This window comes from Sebastes fasciatus, chromosome 3, assembly GCF_043250625.1.
Source record: "Sebastes fasciatus isolate fSebFas1 chromosome 3, fSebFas1.pri, whole genome shotgun sequence".
NCBI classification, from domain to species: domain Eukaryota; kingdom Metazoa; phylum Chordata; class Actinopteri; order Perciformes; family Sebastidae; genus Sebastes; species Sebastes fasciatus.
In genome coordinates, this window is record NC_133797.1 from 14,117,078 (window position 1) to 14,137,819 (window position 20,742).

Genomic DNA, 20,742 nt, shown 5'->3' on the forward strand with positions numbered 1-20,742 from the left:
TATGATAGGACAGACTAAATGTAAAATTGAAACAGAAGTTGTCCCAGTAGATATCCCATTGCTTTTAAGCAAAACTTCACTGAAAAGAGCAGGTGCTGTTTTGGACATTGAAAATGACAAAGCCACTATGTTTAAGCAACCAGTGAAACTTGAACTGACATCTTCAGGACATTATTGTGTGAACATAAGAGATGAGAGTAACACAGATGAAAACGAGATCCAAACTGAGGATGACATTCTCACTGTGACAGAAAACATGACAACAAAGGAAAAACAGAAAGTTCTGTTGAAACTACACAAACAGTTTGGACATGCTTCAGCCGACAGACTGAAAAAACTACTGGCCTGTTCAGGTAATGATGATGATGAATGCATCACAATTCTCCAGGACATTGTAAACAAATGTGAGACATGCATCAGATATAGGAAACCAAAGCAAAAGCCGGCAGTAGGTTTGCCTATGGCCTCAACCTACAATGAAACTGTAGCTGTGGACTTACATGAGCTAGAGACAGGAGTGTGGTACCTGCACGCTATTGACCACTTCACACGCTTCAGTGCAGGGAGCATTGTCACCACTAAGAAACCCAGGGAGATTGTGAAACACTTTATTCATTGCTGGATAAGTGTTCATGGTCCTCCACGCAGACTGTTCAGTGACAATGGGGGGGAATTCAACAACGAAGAAATGAGAAACATGGCTGAAAGCTTCAACATTGAAGTGAAGACAACTGCAGCTTATAGCCCATGGAGCAATGGGCTTTTGGAAAGGCATAATCAAACCCTCACTGAAATCCTGTTGAAAGTGAAAAGAGACAATGGATGTGACTGGAAGACAGCCCTAGACTGGGCATTAATGGCAAAAAACTCTATGCACAATGTGCACGGCTATAGTCCTTACCAGCTGGTGTTCGGACAGAACCCAAATCTGCCTTCAGTTCTCACTGATAAACCACCAGCTCTAGAGGGTACTAACATGAATACCTGGCTAGCCCAGCACAACGCAGCATTACATGATGCAAGAAGAGCATTTACAGAAGCTGAATGCTCTGAGAGGATCCGAAGAGCACTTCGTAAACAACTGCGGCCCATTGATGACCGATACGAGACAGGCGACAAAGTCTACTACAAACGGATGGATTGTACAGAATGGAAAGGTCCAGGTGTGGTCATCGGCCAAGATGGTGTGGGGATATTTGTGAGGCATGGAGGCACCTATGTTCGCGTACATCACTCCAGGCTTCGAAAGATAGATGGCTCACAAGCAGGGCCGGGAGAAATCGACAATCAGCTGGAAGTGACTGAAAATCATATCGCCTCAACAGAATCTGGGCCAAATGAGAATAACTATGACACTGAAAATGAAAGTGAAGAAGAGATGCTTACAAATGAATCTCTTGATGCTGAAGATAACAGTGAGCTCCCTCACACACCAATACAGCCTGAAGAGGTTAATCATTGTCAATCTGATGCCTCACAGACACACTCAATCTCGACTTGTGAAGGAATTAGGCTGAAAATTGGACAGTTAGTTACATACGCAGATAGTGGAAGTGGCCAAGCACACACTGCAAAAATCCTCAGCCGCGCAGGAAAAACCACTGGAACATACAAAAACTGGTACAACTTGCAGTATACTGAGCCTGAAGAAATTTCTGGCACAACAGGGTCAGTTGACCTAGGACAAGTAGAAGATCTTCAGGTGCTTCCATCTGAGCATGCTCAGTTATGCGCTGACTGCCATGAAGATGACATACTTATTGTGAATGATGATGCCTTCATGTCTGCCAAACACGCTGAACTCAGCAACTGGACAAAGAATGAAGTGTTTGAGGAGGTCACAGATGAAGGCCAGAAATGTATCTCTACGAGGTGGGTGTGCACACTCAAGGAGACACCTGATGGTGTTGTACCTAAAGCTAGATTAGTTGCAAGGGGCTTTGAAGAAATGAACACTCAGGAGCTCCCAAAAGACTCACCTACATGCGCCTCAGAGTCTCTGAAAATGATCATGGCTGTAATATGTCAAAAGAAATGGCAGCTGAACTCCATGGACATTAAAACAGCCTTTTTACAGGGTAAAGAGTTAACCCGTAATGTCTACATCCGTCCTCCTCAAGAAGCTCAGAGCACAGGAACCCTATAGAAGTTGAAGAAGTGTGTTTATGGATTAGCAGATGCTTCTTTGTATTGGTACAACAGAGTGAAAGACACCATGCAGCAGTTGGGAGCTACTGTGTCACGAGTTGATCCAGCAGTGTTCTACTGGCTGGATGACTCCTGCAATGTGATGGGAGTTCTTGCCTGTCATGTCGATGATTTCATCTGGGGTGGTTCAGAAACGTTCTCCACAGCAGTCATCCCTCACTTGAAAGCTGCTTTCCAAGTTGGACGTGAAGAACACAATAGCTTCAGCTACATTGGAATGGAGGTTCACTCATTGGAGGATGAGATACAGGTGCAACAAAGTATGTACATAAAGAATCTGCAACCCATTCCTGTGGACCCCACCAGAGCCACACAGCGAGAGGCTCCTCTAACAGACAATGAAACTGACATGCTAAAGTCTAAGATTGGACAAATATTGTGGGTAGCAAGACAGAGTAGACCCGACATAATGTGTGACATATCCATCTTGGCATCCAGTACAAAGAATGCTACTGTTCAGACTCTGCACTGTGCAAACAAACTTATCAGAAAACTGAAATCAGAAGAGGTGACCTTGAGGTTTCAGCACTTGGGAAAAGACAGCTCCCTTAAACTGGTGGTGTTCAGTGATTCCTCAATGGGAAACCTTCCAGACGGAGGCACTCAAGGCGGACACCTGGTCATGCTGATGGGAGAGAATGGAAGATTCTCACCTATATGCTGGCAGTCAAAGAGGATCAGGAGAGTTGTCCGAAGTACTTTAGCAGGAGAAAGTTTGGCACTTGCAGATGGCATCGACAGTGCAGTTTTCTTAGCTACTCTCTACTCAGAAGTTACCACAGGTGATTGCACACGTAACAATTTGCCCATTGTGTGTGTAACAGATAATCACTCTCTTCTTGATGCTGTTAAGTCCACCAAATCAGTCACCGAAAAGAGACTCCGACTCAAAATTAGCAGTGTCAAGGAGCTCATCCACTCAGGGACTATCCAGCAGATCATGTGGTCAGCTACCAAGGAGCAGCTTGCTGACTGCTTGACTAAGAAGGGGACATCAGCACTCGTTCTACTGAGGGCTCTCAGTGAAGGTGTATGCCGACTTAAAGGCTAAATGGACTATACAACAAAAAACCTTTCTACCCTCAAACTGTTGTCGTTAAAGTTGCAGCTTTAAACCTGTGTATATGTTGAAGGTTTTAAATAACAGTAATGTTTGTTTTTTGTGACTGTTTTTCTTTAAAGAAAAAGGGGAGTTTGTTAAGTGCTTGGTTACCTACTGCGCAAATGTTACCTACTGCGCATGTGTTAAGGGTATCACTTTAGGATTTGTCGATGTGCTGGCTGTGGCCGCTGTTGTTGATGTCGAGCTCAAGTTTGAGTAAAGTCTAACTATGCAAAGTTGTCGTTGGAGTTATTGATCTAACAAAACTGACCTAATTTCTCTACTGTAAACACAAAAACACAACACGACTTACAACATACAACCGTTTTCTCTCTCGCTGAGTTGTACTCCTTGTGATGGTGTGGTATACCACCAGTAAAGTGTTTCATTTCAGATCTGGTGAAGGAGATGGTTGTGGAATTTGGTTTACAGTAACTCACCAGATTATAACGTAATCATTAGAATGTTCTGTCAGTGGCAACAAGCACCTGCAGGATCCTGTAGGATCAGAGCAGCAGTCGCTAAAGAATAACTCGCGAACATATTTAAATTGTGACTAAGAAACAGCTGCACTCATCCATCAACTCATCCACACACACCTTTAATCAAGTCATTAGTTGTGTATTTACTTTGTGCCGATTGTGTATTTCCAGAGAACTGCAGTATGCAGAAGAAGGACAAAGTCAACAATGATCAGCGCACAGCTATGGTCTGTGAGAGTACACAGATCAGCAACATAGACTTTGGTAAGAGAGTGTAAATGCACTGCATTTATGCAGCACTTTAATCCCCAAAATGTATGTGTTTGTGTGAGTAAGAGATTGAGAGAATCGGTGAGCAAGGGAGCTAACAATCTGCAACTTGTCTGTCCTCAGCGTACAAAGTGAGACTGGAAGAGTTTACAGACGGCGTGTCCACTGACATTTACACAGTGCGGGTCCTGGAAGTCATCAAAGAAGGTGGGTTTTTATCTTTGAACTGCCTAAAACGCACTACCCCCTGATGTTTCTAAGGTGCCTTAAAGGTGAAGGTGACATAACAATTTGTCTTGTCCGCCTCTTTCTGACATTTCATGGGCACATTGAATCTCAATGCTGTTTCCAGTCAGACAGAAAAATGATTGATTGATGACTGATTGATGGTCACTTAAAGGAAAAGTTCAACATTTGCAGAAATGTGCTTTGCTTTCTTGCAGAGAGTTAGATGAGTGAGAAGACTGGTACCACTCACATGTTTGTAGGCCAAGTATAAAGCTACCACTAGCAGCCAGCCAAATTAGCTTGCCAGCAGACACTCCAGGAAGTTACTGGTCCTAGCCAAGTACAATAGTCCAGTACACCCCCTTAAAAGGTGAATTGTCATTTTTACGCTTATTTTTTTTTTGTACAGATTGTACAAACAAAATTGGAGGTGCTGGTAGGTGTATTTTGTTACCTTTGGACAAAGCCAGGCTAACTGTTTCCAGTCTTCATGCTAAGCTCAGTTAGCTGGTTGTTGGCTGCATATTTACTATACATTCATGAGAGTGGTATCAATAACGGGCGTCAATCTAACCCTCGGCAAGAAAGTGAACAAGCGTATTTCCCAAAATGTCCAACTATTGGCATGATTCCACTGTGGCACTGGGAGTATGTGAGAATACAGCACTAATATTTTGTACTGCACCTTTAGCTATGCATTTAATCCTTACTTTTTCTCTGTTCTATATTTTAATTACAGGAATCTTTGATGTGAGTCCTCTGAATAAATCGCGCACATTCCTCAGTTATCCGCACTGCAGGGAATCTTTAGATCTGGGGACAGGCAAAACCTACCTTATCATGGGCTCATCCAAAGATATTCAGAGAGATGACCAACATCAATCGTAAGTTTGTTCTTTGTGTGAAAGTCAATGTGTGTGGTGGGTGCCTTTAAAGATTTTTACTGTTTCACTGCTTTCTGTTACTAAATCAAGTTACTCTTTCTTGTACTCTAGTTTATGCGTTACTGTTGATAGAGTCATTAAATGTACAGAAGGAGGGAGGAGGCTTGTGTTTTGTTATGTTCCAGCGGGTTACAGATGGCTGGTCAAATGAAGAACCAATGTGTTTTTCACTTTGCTCTCCTCAGATACCAGTATGTACTCGGTGAGAGAACCTGGATCGAGTACTGGCCCATAGAAGTAGAGTGTCAAACTGAGGAACACCGGCCTACCTGTTTGGGCATTGAGGAGATGGTCCAGCAGTACCAACTCTTTGGATGTCAGCAGTAGTGAAACGAAGGAAAAAGAAATAAAGTGTCAAATTGTTTTTATTTTGCATTGTTCTTATTATGTAAAACGTTCACTGCTTTGGGATATGAGGCTTACAATGTTGCACTATATTGATTAAAATGTAATTGTCTCAATCTCATTCTGTGTTTTATTCATTAACGTTTGGTTAATGTTTGATTACTATTATGTTGGTTGCTGTATAGTAAACTTTGAGAAGTTCAACTAGAGGTAGAAGTTTAACCCCCTGAGACCTGTGGGATCACAGGCAATCCTGACCGACTTTACTGTCTTTCAGAGGCTGTAGCAGGTTCAGTTTTAGAGCTAGAAGGTACAAATATCATATGAAACTAAAAAACCTAAGGAATCCATTGGTACCAACCATGTGATGCTAGCATGTTGGGGGAGGAGGCTCAGTAGCTCTCCAAAATTGGCATGGCCATTTTCAAAGGAGTCCCTTGACCTCTGACCTCAAGATATGTGAATGAAAATGGGTTCTCTTGGTACCAACGAGTGTCCCCTTTACAGACATGCCCACTTTATGATAATCACATGCAGTTTGGTGCAAAAACATGCAGTTTTTTGCACGCAGTATAAATGGAAAGTGGTGACGAAGTTCCACAGCAACCCACAGCAGAGCTATTCTGCAGAGTTCGAGGTCAAAGAATATGGTGAGTCCTTCCTCTCTTTACTTTTATTTAAATCTTATATAAACCTACAACATTCACTTATTTTTTTACTGGATAGGACACAGAATAAAATGTTTTCCAGTGCTGCCCAGTTTTGAGGTTAAACTGATGCCGGTGAGCCCCTTCTTCTATGTGGACAGTGACGCCCTCACCGTCAACATCAAAGCTACGTAAGTGAAGGTTCTATGGCTTTAAAGACCAGGTTTTATAGGTGGATTGATTGGAGGAGAAAATAAAGAGTGTTGTTCTGAGGTTGTGTTGAGGCTCTTGCTATATCAGTTTTTTAGCCATTTGTTGTTTGTTTGTTTTTAATTGTCCTGTTTTGCTTCATTGTGGCCTAAACATATCTCCCTCTTGTATCTGTTTGGTAAAGAGGTGGATGGGATGGCCTACGTGGTGTTTGGGGTTATGCAAGACGGTCAAAAGAGGAGCTTTCCAGGTTCTCTTCAGAGAGTACAGGTGAACACATTCTTACAGTTTTATATGTTTTGTAAAAGTTATCTTTCAGAGGCTGTGGCAGGTTCAGTTTTAGAGCTAGAAGGTACAGATATATGAAACTAGAAAACCTAAGGAATCCATTGGTACCAACCATGTCACGCTAGCATGTTGGGGTAGGAGGCTCAGTAATGCTCCAAAGTTAGGCTAAATTTTGGCATAGCGTTTTTCAAAGGGGTCCCTTGACCTCTGACCTCAAGATATGTGAATGTTAATGGGTTCTATGGGTACCCACGAGTCTCCCCTTTACAGACATGCCCACTTTATGATAATCACCTGCAGTTTGGGGCAAAAACCAAACACTTATTTTTGCCTATTCTAAAATGATGTGCTTGAATATTTCTGCATACTGGGGTCCCTAAACAGTCCTGGAATTACATAAATTAGGTATCACTGTAAAGCTGAGACTCTTGTGGATCCAATGAGCCCAACTGTATTCATGTGTGATGATGTTTGTCCCCATAGTAGCCATTTCATATAGTGAGACCATTTTTTGAAACTTGATGCCACTGTATAAAATGTCCTGTGGTGACCTCTAGGATAATCACAGCCTCATGAAACTTTACAACCACAAACTAGAGACCAAGAGCATTCAGAGGATGGATGGCTTTCCTAGCTATATTGACAATAAGGGAGTTTCTGAGACGTTTCCAGAACAGAAGTGCTCGCCATCCAATCGTAGAAAAAATGCAATTCATGCAGAAATCTCAAAATGTCAAGAGTTTTTCATACCGAATGTGGTATGGTGTTCCTCGAGGTCTCGGTGTCTTAATGTTGTATTTTGGAGGGTTTTTTGATCATTTTTTCAATTCTCGAGTGGTAAAAAATGGTTAAATTTAACACCAAATCTGCGTTACAAATGGTATGGACAAACTTAATGGGAATGGCCGTTATAATGTTCTAAGCCCTTATACACGTTGACAATTTATTTCAATTAATTAATTCATGTTTATATCTGGTTTATTACTAGAACAACTTGACACACAGTGCTGAGCTGTATCTCAAATTAATCTTCAGGTTCCCATCTTTCAGATGATGTACACCACTTCTATGTGGCATTTACTGTTGACCTTCTATCTCTCCCTAAAAATCCTCTATACCCCCCTAAAAAAGACAAAAACGGGTCTATTGTGGGTCTCAGAAGGTTAAATTTACTGTCTCAAGTGAGCTGAGTCGGCATTAAAGGGGACATATCATGCTCAGTTTCAGGTTCATGTTTGTGTTTTGTGTTTCTACTAGAACATGTTTACATGCTTTAATGTTCAAAAAACACATTATTTTCCACATGCTGTCTGTCTGAATATACCTGTATTCACGCTCTGTCTGAAACGCTCCGTTTTAGTGTATTTCAACGGAATGGCAACGGAATTGCGTTGACAGGAAACCGCTTGGGTCCATGTTTACTTCCTATCAGCTGATGTCATTCACATCCACTGCAACAGGAAATAAACTGGGACACATTTAGTATGTTTACGTTTTAAAACTGTGTTATGGTCTAATATTGTAGATTTGTGACATCACAAATGGACAAAAATCCTAACGGCTTTTTTCAAACGCACAGTTTCTGAAAACGGGTTGTGTGTATTTCTCCGTATATTGAGCGTTTTGATACTTTCACAGTATTTATATATCACTTAAACCTGCTATATAATATAAAAGAGATATCAAATCTCTCTTTTTACAATATGGGATGGGATATTGGTGATATCTTGGATTTGGATTTTCTCTTTTGAAAACCACGTTTGTGAAGATGGGTGGAGTTATGTTAAGGATGATTCCAGTACATCATCCAGCAATGATTTTAGCCCCGCCTAAAAAATCCAGAACACAAAACTAATGAAAAACAGTTTAATGGCCTAACTCCACAATCCAGTACTACAATGTTCACACAGGTCTTAATAGCAATTTGGCTTTAATGGGGGAAAAGGAACAGTGACAAGTGTGGGGGATTGTGGTGTTAAAGAAAATGTGCAGCATATCCTAATTCATTGTAAAAAGTATGAGGCTGAAAGACAAAAGACTACAGGACCAAGTCAGAGGGGAGGGACGGGATTGGGATTTGATGGGGATACTGGGAACAGAGGGTGAGGGGGTTGAAGGCAAGGCAAGGCAAGGCAGCTTTATATAAACATTCAAGAACATTGCGACAAAGTGCAAAAGAACATTAAGACATAATTAAAACAGTAATAAAAACATAAAAACAATAAAGATTAGACAATAAAAACAAGCTAAAAATAAAAGCTACAGGATAGAAGCTAAAATAGAGTATAACCACAAGAGTTAAAGCTCTAGTGCAGTATAAGATCATTATCTGGTTTAATTAAAGGCAGCAGCAGCAAACAGGAAAGTTTTAACCTTTGATTTAAAAGAACTCAGAGTTGGAGTTGGTCCTGCAGTTTTCTGGGAGCTTGTTCCAGATATTTGGTGCATAAAAACTGAACGTTGCTTCTTCTGCATGTTTAATTCTGACTCTGAGGACACTAAGCAGACCTGATCCAGATGACCTGAGAGGTCTGGATGGTTCAGAACATAGCAGAAGATCAGACATGTATTTTGGCCCTAAACCATTTAGTGCTTGGTAAACCAGCAGGAGTATTTTGAAATCAATTCTCTGAGAGAGACAGGGAGCCAGTGTAGAGACCTCAGAACTGGTCTGATATGATTAATGTTCTCAAGAGACACAGGATTGGTGGGTAGAATTTAAGAGTAGCAGTAATAATGTGTAAAATGACATGATGTTACACACTCTTGTACAGTAGGTGGCGGTATGCACCTTAAAGTTGGTTGTGATCCGCCAGAAACTGAGAGAAATGGTAGATAAGATTGCAAAGAAGGCAACAAAAAATAACCACATTGATTTGACAGTTAGCTTCAGCAAAACAGAAATGAAGAGCATTATGAAACAGAGACTGAGGGAAAGGTGGCAGAAGCAATGGGAGGAAGAGAGGAAAGGACGGTGGTTTTAGAGAGTTCAAAGGAAAGTGGGAGAAATGAGGTGTGTGGGAAGGAACAGGAGACAATCATATCAAGACTTAGATTTGGACACACAGGACTAAACAGCACACTATTTAAAATAGGTAAACATGACACAGGTAAATGTAATTACTGTGGACAAGAGGAAACAGTGGAGCATGTCATATTGCATTGTGAGAAATATGAGGAAGAAAGAAGGCATTTATTATTGTAATTTTCAGTCTTTCAAAGTTGTATCTATTGTTGTCCACGTTTTGTTGTTTTTATTATTTTGTCTGTGTTGTTTTAATTTTGTTATGTGAAGCACTTTGGGCTGCATGTTTGTATGAAAGGTGCTATATAAATAAAGTTCAGTTGGGTTGAGTTAAATTATCATTCATCTTGCCAATTAATGATAGCCTACTATTGTGTTATTATGTTTTGAAATGATGAATTAATAGTTGTGTTTTAAAATCAAATTGCAAAATGAATTTGAAAAAGGTTTCGAAATTGTAGAGATGAGAAGAAGAAAGAAATACATTTGAGTCAAGGCCTCAAAGAGATTAAAGTACACTTTGATTTAATAGATATTCTACAAAAGAACTCACTAAATGAGTGTTATAGAACATTATTTCAGTATCTTAGACAAATTAATATGATTGGAAAAATATGAGGTTGTTTGTTTTCTTTTTCATTTTTCTTTTTTTTGGGGGGATATAGTAATTATTAGCCAGAATGATCCACACTCCAGACCAGTTGGTGGCGGTAATGCACCATGAAGTTGTTTGCCAACCGCAAATAAACCTTAAAGAAGAAGAAGAAGAAGAAGAAGAAGAAGTCATTGGGGATTGGATATCTCCTTCCTTTGGGTTCCTGCACACGTAGGGGTGGAAGGAAATGAGAATGCAGATATATTGGCCAAACAATCATTGAAACGACACTTAATTTACATACAAATACCGTTAAGTAAAGCAGAGGTTAAAACTATCATTAAGGACTACAGGAACAAATCCTGGCAAGAATACTGGGATTTAAGTGACCAAGGAGAAATCTGAACAGTATTCAGAAACATGTAGGAGCTGGAGTAATAGGGAGCGGGAGCCCAAGGGAAGAGATGGCCATTACCCATCTGAAAGTAGGACATACAGGATTAAACCAAACACTCCATACAGGAGTAGATGATGTAAATATTACAATGGGGAATCTGCTAGGAAAGACATCTAAGAAAATACACAATCTTCTAATTAATTACTCAAGGGCAACAGGAATAATGGAGAGAATTTAATTATTATTATTATTATTATTATTATTATTATTATTATTATTATTATTATTATTATTATTGTTATTATTAATAATAATAATTATTATTTTTTATTTTATTTTATTTTATTTTAATTTTAATTTTTTATTTTATTTTATTTATTTATTTATCAACAAATATGACAAAGAAAGAAGGGAATTGCTATCAGGAGTAGATGATGGAAATATTACAATGGGGAATCTGCTAGGAAAGACATCTAAGAAAGTACACAATATTCTAATTAATTACTTCAGGGCAACAGGAATAATGGAGAGAATTAAATTATTATTATTATTATTATTGTTATTATTAATAATAATTATTAATTTGTATTTTATTTTATTTATTTATTTATCAACAAATATGACAAAGAAAGAAGGGAATTGCTATCAGGAGTAGATGATGAAAATATTACAATGGGGAATCTGCTAGGAAAGACATCTAAGAAAGTACACAATATTCTAATTAATTACTTAAGGGCAACAGGAATAATGGAGAGAATTTAATTATAATTATTATTGTTATTATTAATAATAATAATTATTTTTTATTTTATTTAATTTAATTTTTTATTTTATTTATGTATCAACAAATATGACAAAGAAAGAAGGGAATTGCTATCAGGAGTAGATGATGGAAATATTACAATGGGGAATCTGCTAGGAAAGACATCTAAGAAAGTACACAATATTCTAATTAATTACTTAAGGGCAACAGGAATAATGGAGAGAATTTAATTATAATTATTATTGTTATTATTAATAATAATTATTATTTTTTATTTTATTTCATTTTATTTTATTTTTTATTTCTCATTTATGTATCAACAAATATGACAAAGAAAGAAGGGAATTGCTATCAGGAGTAGATGATGTAAATATTACAATGGGGAATCTGCTAGGAAAGACATCTAAGAAAGTACACAATCTTCTAATTAATTACTTAAGAGCAACAGGAATAATGGAGAGAATTTAATCCATTAGTATTATTATTAATGTTATTATTATTATTAATAGTTTTTAATTTTTATTTTATTGTAAGTTTTTTAAATTTTATTATTATTATTATTTTCCTGCCATCTCCTGCTCCACACTCCAGTCCAGTAGGTGGCGGTAATGCACCTATAAGCTGGTTTGCCAGCCACTAATAAACCTTAAAGAAGAAGAAGAAGAAGTGACGCACTTCCTCTAGCCCAGCAGCACCCCCTGGTCATGTTGGTGTCCTCAGAGAAGAAAAGACTCAAACTTTAAGGCACAGTGTTGAAGACAGCCAGCCAGCCAGCCCAGGAACACAGCAGCTAGTGAAGTGACTGGTTAAACTGTGTTCACCTTTAAGAGCAGAGCTGATTATAATCTCCAGGTCTAGCAGCTTCAGAAGACAAAACCACCATGGCTAAAGTACAAGTGTTAAACGTCGCTGTGCTGGACAACCCGAGCCCGTTTGGAAACCCGTTCCAGTTTGAGATCACCTTTGAGTGCATGGAGGATCTGCCTGAAGGTGGGTATTGTTGTCAGCTAACTGTACTGCATGTTTATCTATGGAGCACTAGCTACCTCTCTGCTGCAGTGATAACTCATACTCTGCAGGTTGTTAGGGCATATCGTGAAGTAATTGATAAGCACGCTTTTGTTGTTAGACGATAATGCCAATATTAGTGAGATTTTTATTTGACAAGTTGTTGAACATTTTGGCGCTGGCGCGTTTGTGCTTCAGCGCCCCGCCTCCTCTCTGCGCTGATTGGTTCCTGGACGTTCTTCCGGAGTTTCTTCCGAGAAGCTGATTGGTTGATCAGGTTGTGTTACTGTAGCAACAGACAAGCTCAACGAGTTTGCCGCGAACCGGCGGGCAGAGGCAGGACGGAGAAGCAGCAGCAGATTCAAGATTCAAGATTCAAGACCTTTATGGTCATTGTGTAGCACAACGAAATTAGATTATTACGATGCCATAGGTGCTAAAAAAGATAATACAATAAAAAAAGAGTGCAATATAAATATAATACAATATAAAAATACAACATGTATATTGATGAGATGACAGTTTTGCCAGATTATTGCACAAAGTGTCCGTCAGATAATTATATAATTATTGCACAGAGTGATCAGCATGATAAATAGATAATAAAAAAAAAAGTCCAATTCCACCGACTGCCAAATATCAACAGTAAAAAATAGCCATGGATTTATATTGCATCACATGCAGAGATAATGCAATATAGATATAAAATATATATATAAAATATAATACAATATAAACTATAAAAATACAATATGTATATTGATGAGATGACTGTTTTGCCAGATTACAGTTTCCGTCAGATAATTATATAATTATTGCACAGCATCATATAATTATTGCACAGAGTGATCAGCATGTTATTGCACATATTTGTAACAGTAGATTTACTGTATTTACATTGCAAAAGTGACCAACGTAGGCTACTGGGAATGCATACAGTCAGTTAACCTGCAGGGATGTTAAGGGGCATCCTATGTAACTAAATTAAGTGTAGGGCATTTCTGAGGGGAAAACGACAAACTAGCTAGGAAAGCCATCCATCCTCTGAATGCTCTTGGTCTGTAGTTTGTGGCTGTAAAGTTTCATGAGGCTGTGATTATCCTAGAGGTCACCACAGGTCAATTTATACAGTGAGGTCAAGTTTAAAAAAAATCTCACTATATAAAATGTCTACTATGAGGACAAACATCATCACACATGAATACAGTTGGGCTCGTTGGATCCACAAGAGTCTCAGCTTTACAGTGATACCCAATTTATGTAATTCCAGGACTGCTTAGGTACCCCAGTATGGAGAAATAGTCAAATACCATTTTGGAATAGGCAAAAATAATACATTTATACAATTTATTATTTTAATGAAGCTTCCCAGCAAAAAGCATTTCACATGATTGTACCTGTATAACCGGCATGACAATAAACATCTTGAATCTTGAATCTTGTAAAAATGGTTTAAGACTGAATTAAATTACCATGTCATGTATGTACTAAAGCTGCTTACTTACACGGGGACCTCCAAGCACAGTGTCTGGAGATGAAGCTGATGGCCATTCATCAATTCTGTGTGTAACTCATATTCCTGGCTAACAGAAATATATCTTTAAGTCTCACTATTGTGTGTGTGTGTGTGTGTGTGTGTGTGTGTGTGTGTGTGTGTGATGTCAGATCTGGAGTGGAAGATCATCTATGTGGGTTCAGCTGAGAGCGAGGAATACGACCAGGTTCTGGACTCTGTTCTCGTTGGCCCCGTACCGGCTGGCAGACATATGTTTGTGTTTCAGGTGAGTAAGCGTTGGTCACATGTGACCTCTCATCTCATACAGCTCGACCACTGACAGAAGCCATTGAATACTAGGACTAAAAGTCAAAGAAATCTGGGTAAATGTATTTGATTTCCCTAGTTTGGTTCTTCATTTTGCTCTGTTTTGCGTTAATAGCATGATTACTGTGGTTTTACTGTGATTTGATTCCTTCCTCTTTGTGTTCCTCTCTGCCCCCTCAGGCTGATGCTCCTAACACAGGGCTGATTCCAGAGAGTGACGCTGTAGGAGTGACTGTAGTCCTTATAACCTGCACCTACCGTGGACAGGAGTTCATTCGCATTGGTTACTATGTCAACAATGAATACACAGACCCTGAACTACGGGAAAACCCACCTCTAAAACCAGACTACACTCAGGTAAGACACGCACAGATGGTCATTGATTTCTGTCATGAATAGTAGCGTAGGGGATTTTTGTGTCATTTTTTAAAATGACTGCAACTCCTGAGCTACAGATAGCTTAAACACAATGGTACAGTGCATGGGCCATGCTTGTGAAGTGAAAAGGGTCTATTGAAACATGCAGTGTTTTCTACTGCCCTCTGCTGTTCTGAAATTAAAGTTACAGGCAACAGTAGCATCATGAAAGAAGTATAACATAAACAGGAAATATGTATTGTTCAATTTTTCTATTATTTTTGTAGTTGTGTTCTCTTTATTTTAAAGGAGATAATCTTTTTGAGCAATATCTTTTGAATTTGTACTGTTGGTCAGACAAAATAAACAATTTGAAAACGATACCTTATAGGGTTGTGCGATATGTGAAAGTTGTCCAACTGGCCACCGCCAGCCCAACAACCGGCGATTGACGATATATTCGCGCAGGTGTGTATGTGTGCGCCCCACACCCGTAGTTTCAGCTGGGAGATGTGTTCAAGCGGCGAGTTTGCTACGTTCCACGCGCTCTTTTTTTTTATTCTTATAAACAATATAAACTCACAAGATTGCAAGAAAGGAAATATTCTTCCACCTATTCTCCTCATTAAACAGAAAAATACAACTGTGTCTGTACACCTTCTGAAATCAAGCTTCTCCCTTTTCACCAAACTAACTGGCTTAATTCTGTTGTCAACTCATCGTAAAACACATTCCATTCAAAGTCGACGGAAACAAAATAAAACTCACCAAAACCGTCTTTGTTAGTCTTTCCACTGTTCCAACAATCACCACCTCTGGTTTGGTCAAAATAAACCCCTTAATTCACAGAGTTAGATGTGAAAATATACCGGCTCTACACGCTGTCTCTCTCTCTGCCTGCTGAGCAGCGCATCTTACTTGTTCTTCAGAGGCAGACCATTAAAATTGCAACATAAAATGCCTAAAGTCGCCCCAAAAAAACAACTGGCGATGTACTCAGCAAATCGCCGATATATTCATCCAGTAGCCCAATCCTAACACCTTATGCCCTACCAAAGTGTCATGGGAATTCTGCACTATTTTCTGACATTTAAAAGATTTGACGGATGATTGATTAATCATAAAAATAATAGGTTTGTGATAATGAAAATAATCACCAGTAGCTGGCTGTGCTATACCGCTCAATGAAGGACATGTGCATTGATGGTGTGATAACACACAACAGAGGAATAAGCTACTCTCTGTTTCACAAGCCTTGACCAAACGGTGAGTTTTCAGTCAACCTTAAACATGACGCTGAGGTTTGTCTTCTAAGCTAGGCTTGAGTAGTATGCCACTTTAACAAAGATAAAATGATATAATAATATATTTTAAAAAACTTACATTTTGCATCCAGTAACAACATATACTCTTAGCCAGCAAAGACATTGTCACAACTGAAATGGTTGAATGCTGACAAATGTTTGTTTATTTTGTTGAAATAATAATAAGCTGTTCTAATTTCAGGGATAAATAATTATTTCTAATATAGACCTAAAATCTCCAGTATCATGTTTCAGCTTTTTAGAAAGCCTGATAAAAGGAGCCCTGTATGAGAAATCGGTTGGTTCAAGGTAAGCCAGTGGAACAGAAGCCAACTCAAAACTGGTCATGAGTCTCTAGAAGTAGGCTCTTCATGGAAAAGTTACCTTTTTGTATTCACCTGACAGGGATCCACTCAACTTTTGAAAACAGTTGAATAACGTCCTCTGCAGCTCTGGAGAAGCTTTCTAAAATCTGAGAAAATAATCCATGTGAATCCATCAAGGTTAGAATTAAAAAATGTTCTTATGGAAAGCCTGCATCCCAAACAAGAGGCATGGACGACATGACACACGGGGGTGTTTACCAGGCTCGGAGGGTTTAATAAAAACAGGCTGTTTAGTTCCATTAAGGAAAGTGAAACTTAACCGGTATTTATGGGGATGACGCGATGAGGACATTTTCCCACCGGTTAATAAACTTGTGACAACGCCGGCGTTACCGATTACACCGGACATTTTACAAGAAAAGATGGCGCTCAATATCTGTAGAGCGCTTACTTTGATCTTTAACGTCGGGTGGCTGTGTGTCTGGCCTCTCCGGTAGAGCTTTCGCTGCGGATCCGCAGGTTTCCACCCGGTTCCCTTATAGCATTGGGTTTAAATCCGAGTATTGCCAAATATGCGCTTTTGCTTTTCGCTTTTACAGCCAAATCCTCCGTCATTGACTTGTCTGTCAACTCTCTCCCACCCCGTGTGTGTGTGAAATCTGACTCCTGCTACTGTGAGCTGAGACTGTACGGAGCAGACACTTTTACTTTCCGATTGTTGCGTCCGTCGTCCGACTATGTATTGATAACACGCAGCTGATACGCCAAAATGAACTAAATGGGTTTTATTTCTATTAAAAAAAGGCGGTGGACAAGTAATGTAATCGGTGTAACACCGACTACCGCGGCAAGCCTATCGACCACAAACGGTTATTCTGACATTTCACCGATGTTACTTTCCTTCAGCTCCTGAGGAATATTTTGGCCTCCAACCCCCGTGTCACCCGCTTCCATATCAACTGGGAGGGCTCGGCAGACAAGATGGAGGACAGCGAGAACGTTGACCCGTCCCCCAACATCAGCGGCATGCTCCCTCCGTCCTGTATACCAGGAAAGATTCCACCTCTCGGGCTGATGCCGGACAACTCCATGGACTGCATGTAAGAATCATCAGATTAAGATAATGGACAAGGAGCTCTTCTAATCTGTACACACTTCACCTACAATGAAAACACACATTTGGACAAGGAGGCCGTGGATGTATCTACCTAACATGTGGACATTAACAGGAAGCAGGCATATGGCAGCAGGGACATTATTTTTATACAACATACACAAAAGGGATGGATCGGAAACTGTTTTTGTCTCCTGTGCACTCTCTTTCAACACAACACAGGCCTGCACAACCAGCATTGCCTTATTTTACCGTATCTCTGTCTTAGATAATGTCAAAGCTGAGCCAGAGAGAAAATTTGAGTCATCAGGGTGGGGCGATCTTAAGACCGCCGTATCCTCACAGCCCTGAGACCTGCAAGTCATACTCATACACTGATGTGACCTGTTTGGTACCCATACCGTGCTGCTCATTTTGTCCTTTTGAGCACAGATCAAAGCTATGAGCAGTGCTCTGTATGTCAGAATAGATGTAGCACTAGCTGCTTATAATAAAGCATTACATTGTTCTGAAGGTTTGTCTCATCTGATGTAAATTTGTAGCATCTGGAGTACCCGTGGAAAACATCTTGGGATTAAAATATGGGCCATGTTCAGGGGCCTGTAGCAACAAGTAGCTTTTATTTACAGATAGCTGGATAGATTATGCAGAGCACAACCTTGTGTTTGCAAGTTTTACCCTTGGTCTCTTATCCAGATAAACCTGTAAACCTGCCTCTTCAAACAGGCCCCAGTTCAGATAATGTTCTTTAAATTGTTACATAAACACGTAGGTAAAGGAAACGAGGGACAAATGGATTCCGTGTTGCAGTCAAGTTGTTTGGATGGTTTAGGCTTACTGTAAATAATGTTTTCCCAGCGCTTATTTTGTCTTCTTGAAGACAAGGCATATTTTCTTTTTGTACTTACTATATATTCTCTGCCTCAGTATTTGTAGCAACAGTGATGGGGTTAATAAAGATTGTTTTGTGGACCTAGTGCTGCTTTCTGGTTATCACATCTTACTCACACAGCTGCTTTCCACCTCGACTAGTGAGGAAGGAAGCTCAGCAACAGCAGCGAGACTCAGCGCGTTGTGTGTGTGTGTGTGTGTGTGCGCGTGCATCGGCCCACTCTTTCCCCTCCCTTCTCTGGCTCCTTTCTTTTTTCCAATTTCATTCATAAAATGCAGCAGCCTCACTCCACCATTTTCACTCTAGCCTCACGTTGCTATGCAACTGCAGCACAAAAGGGAGGGGGGACTGTCTGCTCTCACCCATTTTATCTCCTAGTTGGAGGGAGCAACTCCTCCGTCAATCCATCTGTTACCTCTGTCTGCTTCGCACATGTCTACACTGTTTTGCATGAATGGTTATAAAAGCTGCAGGCTTGGTTAAAAAAAAAAAAAGCAGCAGCAATCTGTGGCATGTAAAACTGCATATTCATAGCTGGCATCAAAATCCATATGCTGCATATTGTACTTTGAGTATTTTCATTTTGTGCTACTTAGTACATCTACTCCACCACATTTCAGAGACAAATATTTGCCTTGCTACCCCACTACATTTATTTGATATCTTTAGTGTCTAGTTGCTTTGGAGATTTGGATTAATACTACAAAATATAATCAACAATTAAATTATGATACATTATCATAGGTTAAGATATGATCAGACTTTATTGATCCCAGGGGAGAAATTCACAAGCTACCCTGCAGTATAAAAAATAAGTAAGGGGAAAATGTACAGCGAGCTGGTCATTATTGTGAAATAAACCCTGACAGAGCGATGACGCGGTCGGGGTCTTGCGTTGCTCCTGAAGGGTTTATTTCACAATGACCCGCTAGCTGTACATTATTCCGCTTACTACACGGCTACTTACTTAAGAAATAAATAATTTGACACAAAAACGGTCCGCGAGAGTCCGACATCAGAACAGTACACTATACAAGATGTTTCTGAAAACATTTGAGCTGAGAAATAGGCATTACAGTAACAGAATATTGATTAATATTTAATCAGCACTGCCTAGTTTGACTGTTTAATCGGAGTTTGCGAGTGATTGACAGCTGCTCAGAGACGGCAAGGCTCCAGCTCGGCTCTGATTGGTTGTTTTCCTCCGGTCTGTGAAATCTTCCAGATGCCATTAGGAGCACCGGAGGACACAGAGGCACATGATTTTTTTTTCAGATTACCTGTTTAAAAAAAATAAATACTTTTTTTTTATCATATTTGCTCTGTTTCTGCCCACTGCGGCTTTAACATAATAAAGTATGTGACTAGAGCTCTAATATGATGGTGTCAGACCCTGCAGTAGCTGTAGGGATCTACCATTTATACCTCGGGTGTTTGTTCTCGGGCACGAGTCCTTTTAAATTCAGATTTTTACCAACACAACTCAAAATTATTATTGAAATTAGATATTCAGATGCAAATCTATGCGAGATTTTTTCAGGATCCTGAATAAGAGGGCCCTTGGGCATCTGCTACACACACCCTGCAGGTATACACCTGGGTGTGGGGTGAGGATGACAGAGATGCTGTTAAGATATTATATTATATTATATTCTTTATTAATCCCGCAGTGGGAAAATTTGCAGTGTACAGCAGTAAAGGGGATAGTGCAAAAAACAAGAAGCATCAGCTAACAGTAAAAAAAAAGAAGAGCTAAACAAAGTGTAACAAAATATGAACCATTTAAATAGAAGGAAGTATAAAAATAGGAGCAGTATATACAGTATTGGCAATAAACAGACAATTAACAAAATTGCACAAGTGGAAAATGATATTGCACAGTGAGAATGAATGAATGAATGAATGAAATTCCACCTGAAAATATCAGGTTATTGTCAGTTTTTTGGTGTGTAAGTGGTCTACAGGTCGTTGGTACACATACAGTATAAGGATCTGCATGTTTTTCATTCAACACTAAAAAGATTGTCTTGCACAAAAATTGCACAAGTGGAAAATGATATTGCACAGTGAGAATGAATGAATGAATGAAAGAAATTCCACCTGAAAATATCAGGTTATTGTCAGTTTTTTGATGTGTAAGTGATGTAAAGGTCGTTGGTACACAGACAGTATGAGGATCTGCATGTTTTTCATTCAACACTCAAAAAGATTGTCTTTTTATTTTCCCTGTGATTCATTATTTCCCAGCAGATCAACTCTTCCCTCCATGCATGTGTCTGTGATCTGTTTAGAAGTCCTGCCAGCCAGACCGCGCCGCGCGTGCGTGCTTTAAATTCTGACCAACATTTCTATAAATAGCTCGCGGTTGACGTCACTCAGCCAAACGTGTATCAGTCGCTTGGCGGCGGTTGGGAG

The 20,742-nt window shown here is 39.6% G+C and overlaps 2 protein-coding genes across 2 annotated transcripts in view; both read left to right on the forward strand.

Moving 5' to 3' along the window:
- LOC141765162 (complement C3-like) overlaps window positions 1–5,602 on the forward strand; it is a 31,633-nt gene extending 26,031 nt beyond the window's left edge. Inside the window, exons 40-43 of the mRNA XM_074631152.1 lie at window positions 3,964–4,056; window positions 4,186–4,269; window positions 5,030–5,174; window positions 5,420–5,602. Coding sequence (XP_074487253.1) covers window positions 3,964–4,056; window positions 4,186–4,269; window positions 5,030–5,174; window positions 5,420–5,561 — 464 coding nt within the window. The 3' untranslated portion in view covers window positions 5,562–5,602. The remainder of the gene's footprint in view (window positions 1–3,963; window positions 4,057–4,185; window positions 4,270–5,029; window positions 5,175–5,419) is intronic.
- A 6,575-nt stretch (window positions 5,603–12,177) lies between these two features.
- asf1bb (anti-silencing function 1Bb histone chaperone) lies at window positions 12,178–18,407 on the forward strand. The gene is made up of 4 exons (XM_074629123.1): window positions 12,178–12,494; window positions 14,178–14,293; window positions 14,515–14,691; window positions 17,228–18,407. Exons 1-4 carry the CDS (start codon window positions 12,386–12,388, stop codon window positions 17,423–17,425), a joined length of 600 nt encoding a protein of 199 aa, XP_074485224.1. The 5' UTR covers window positions 12,178–12,385; the 3' UTR covers window positions 17,426–18,407.
- The last annotated feature ends 2,335 nt before the right edge of the window (window positions 18,408–20,742 follow it).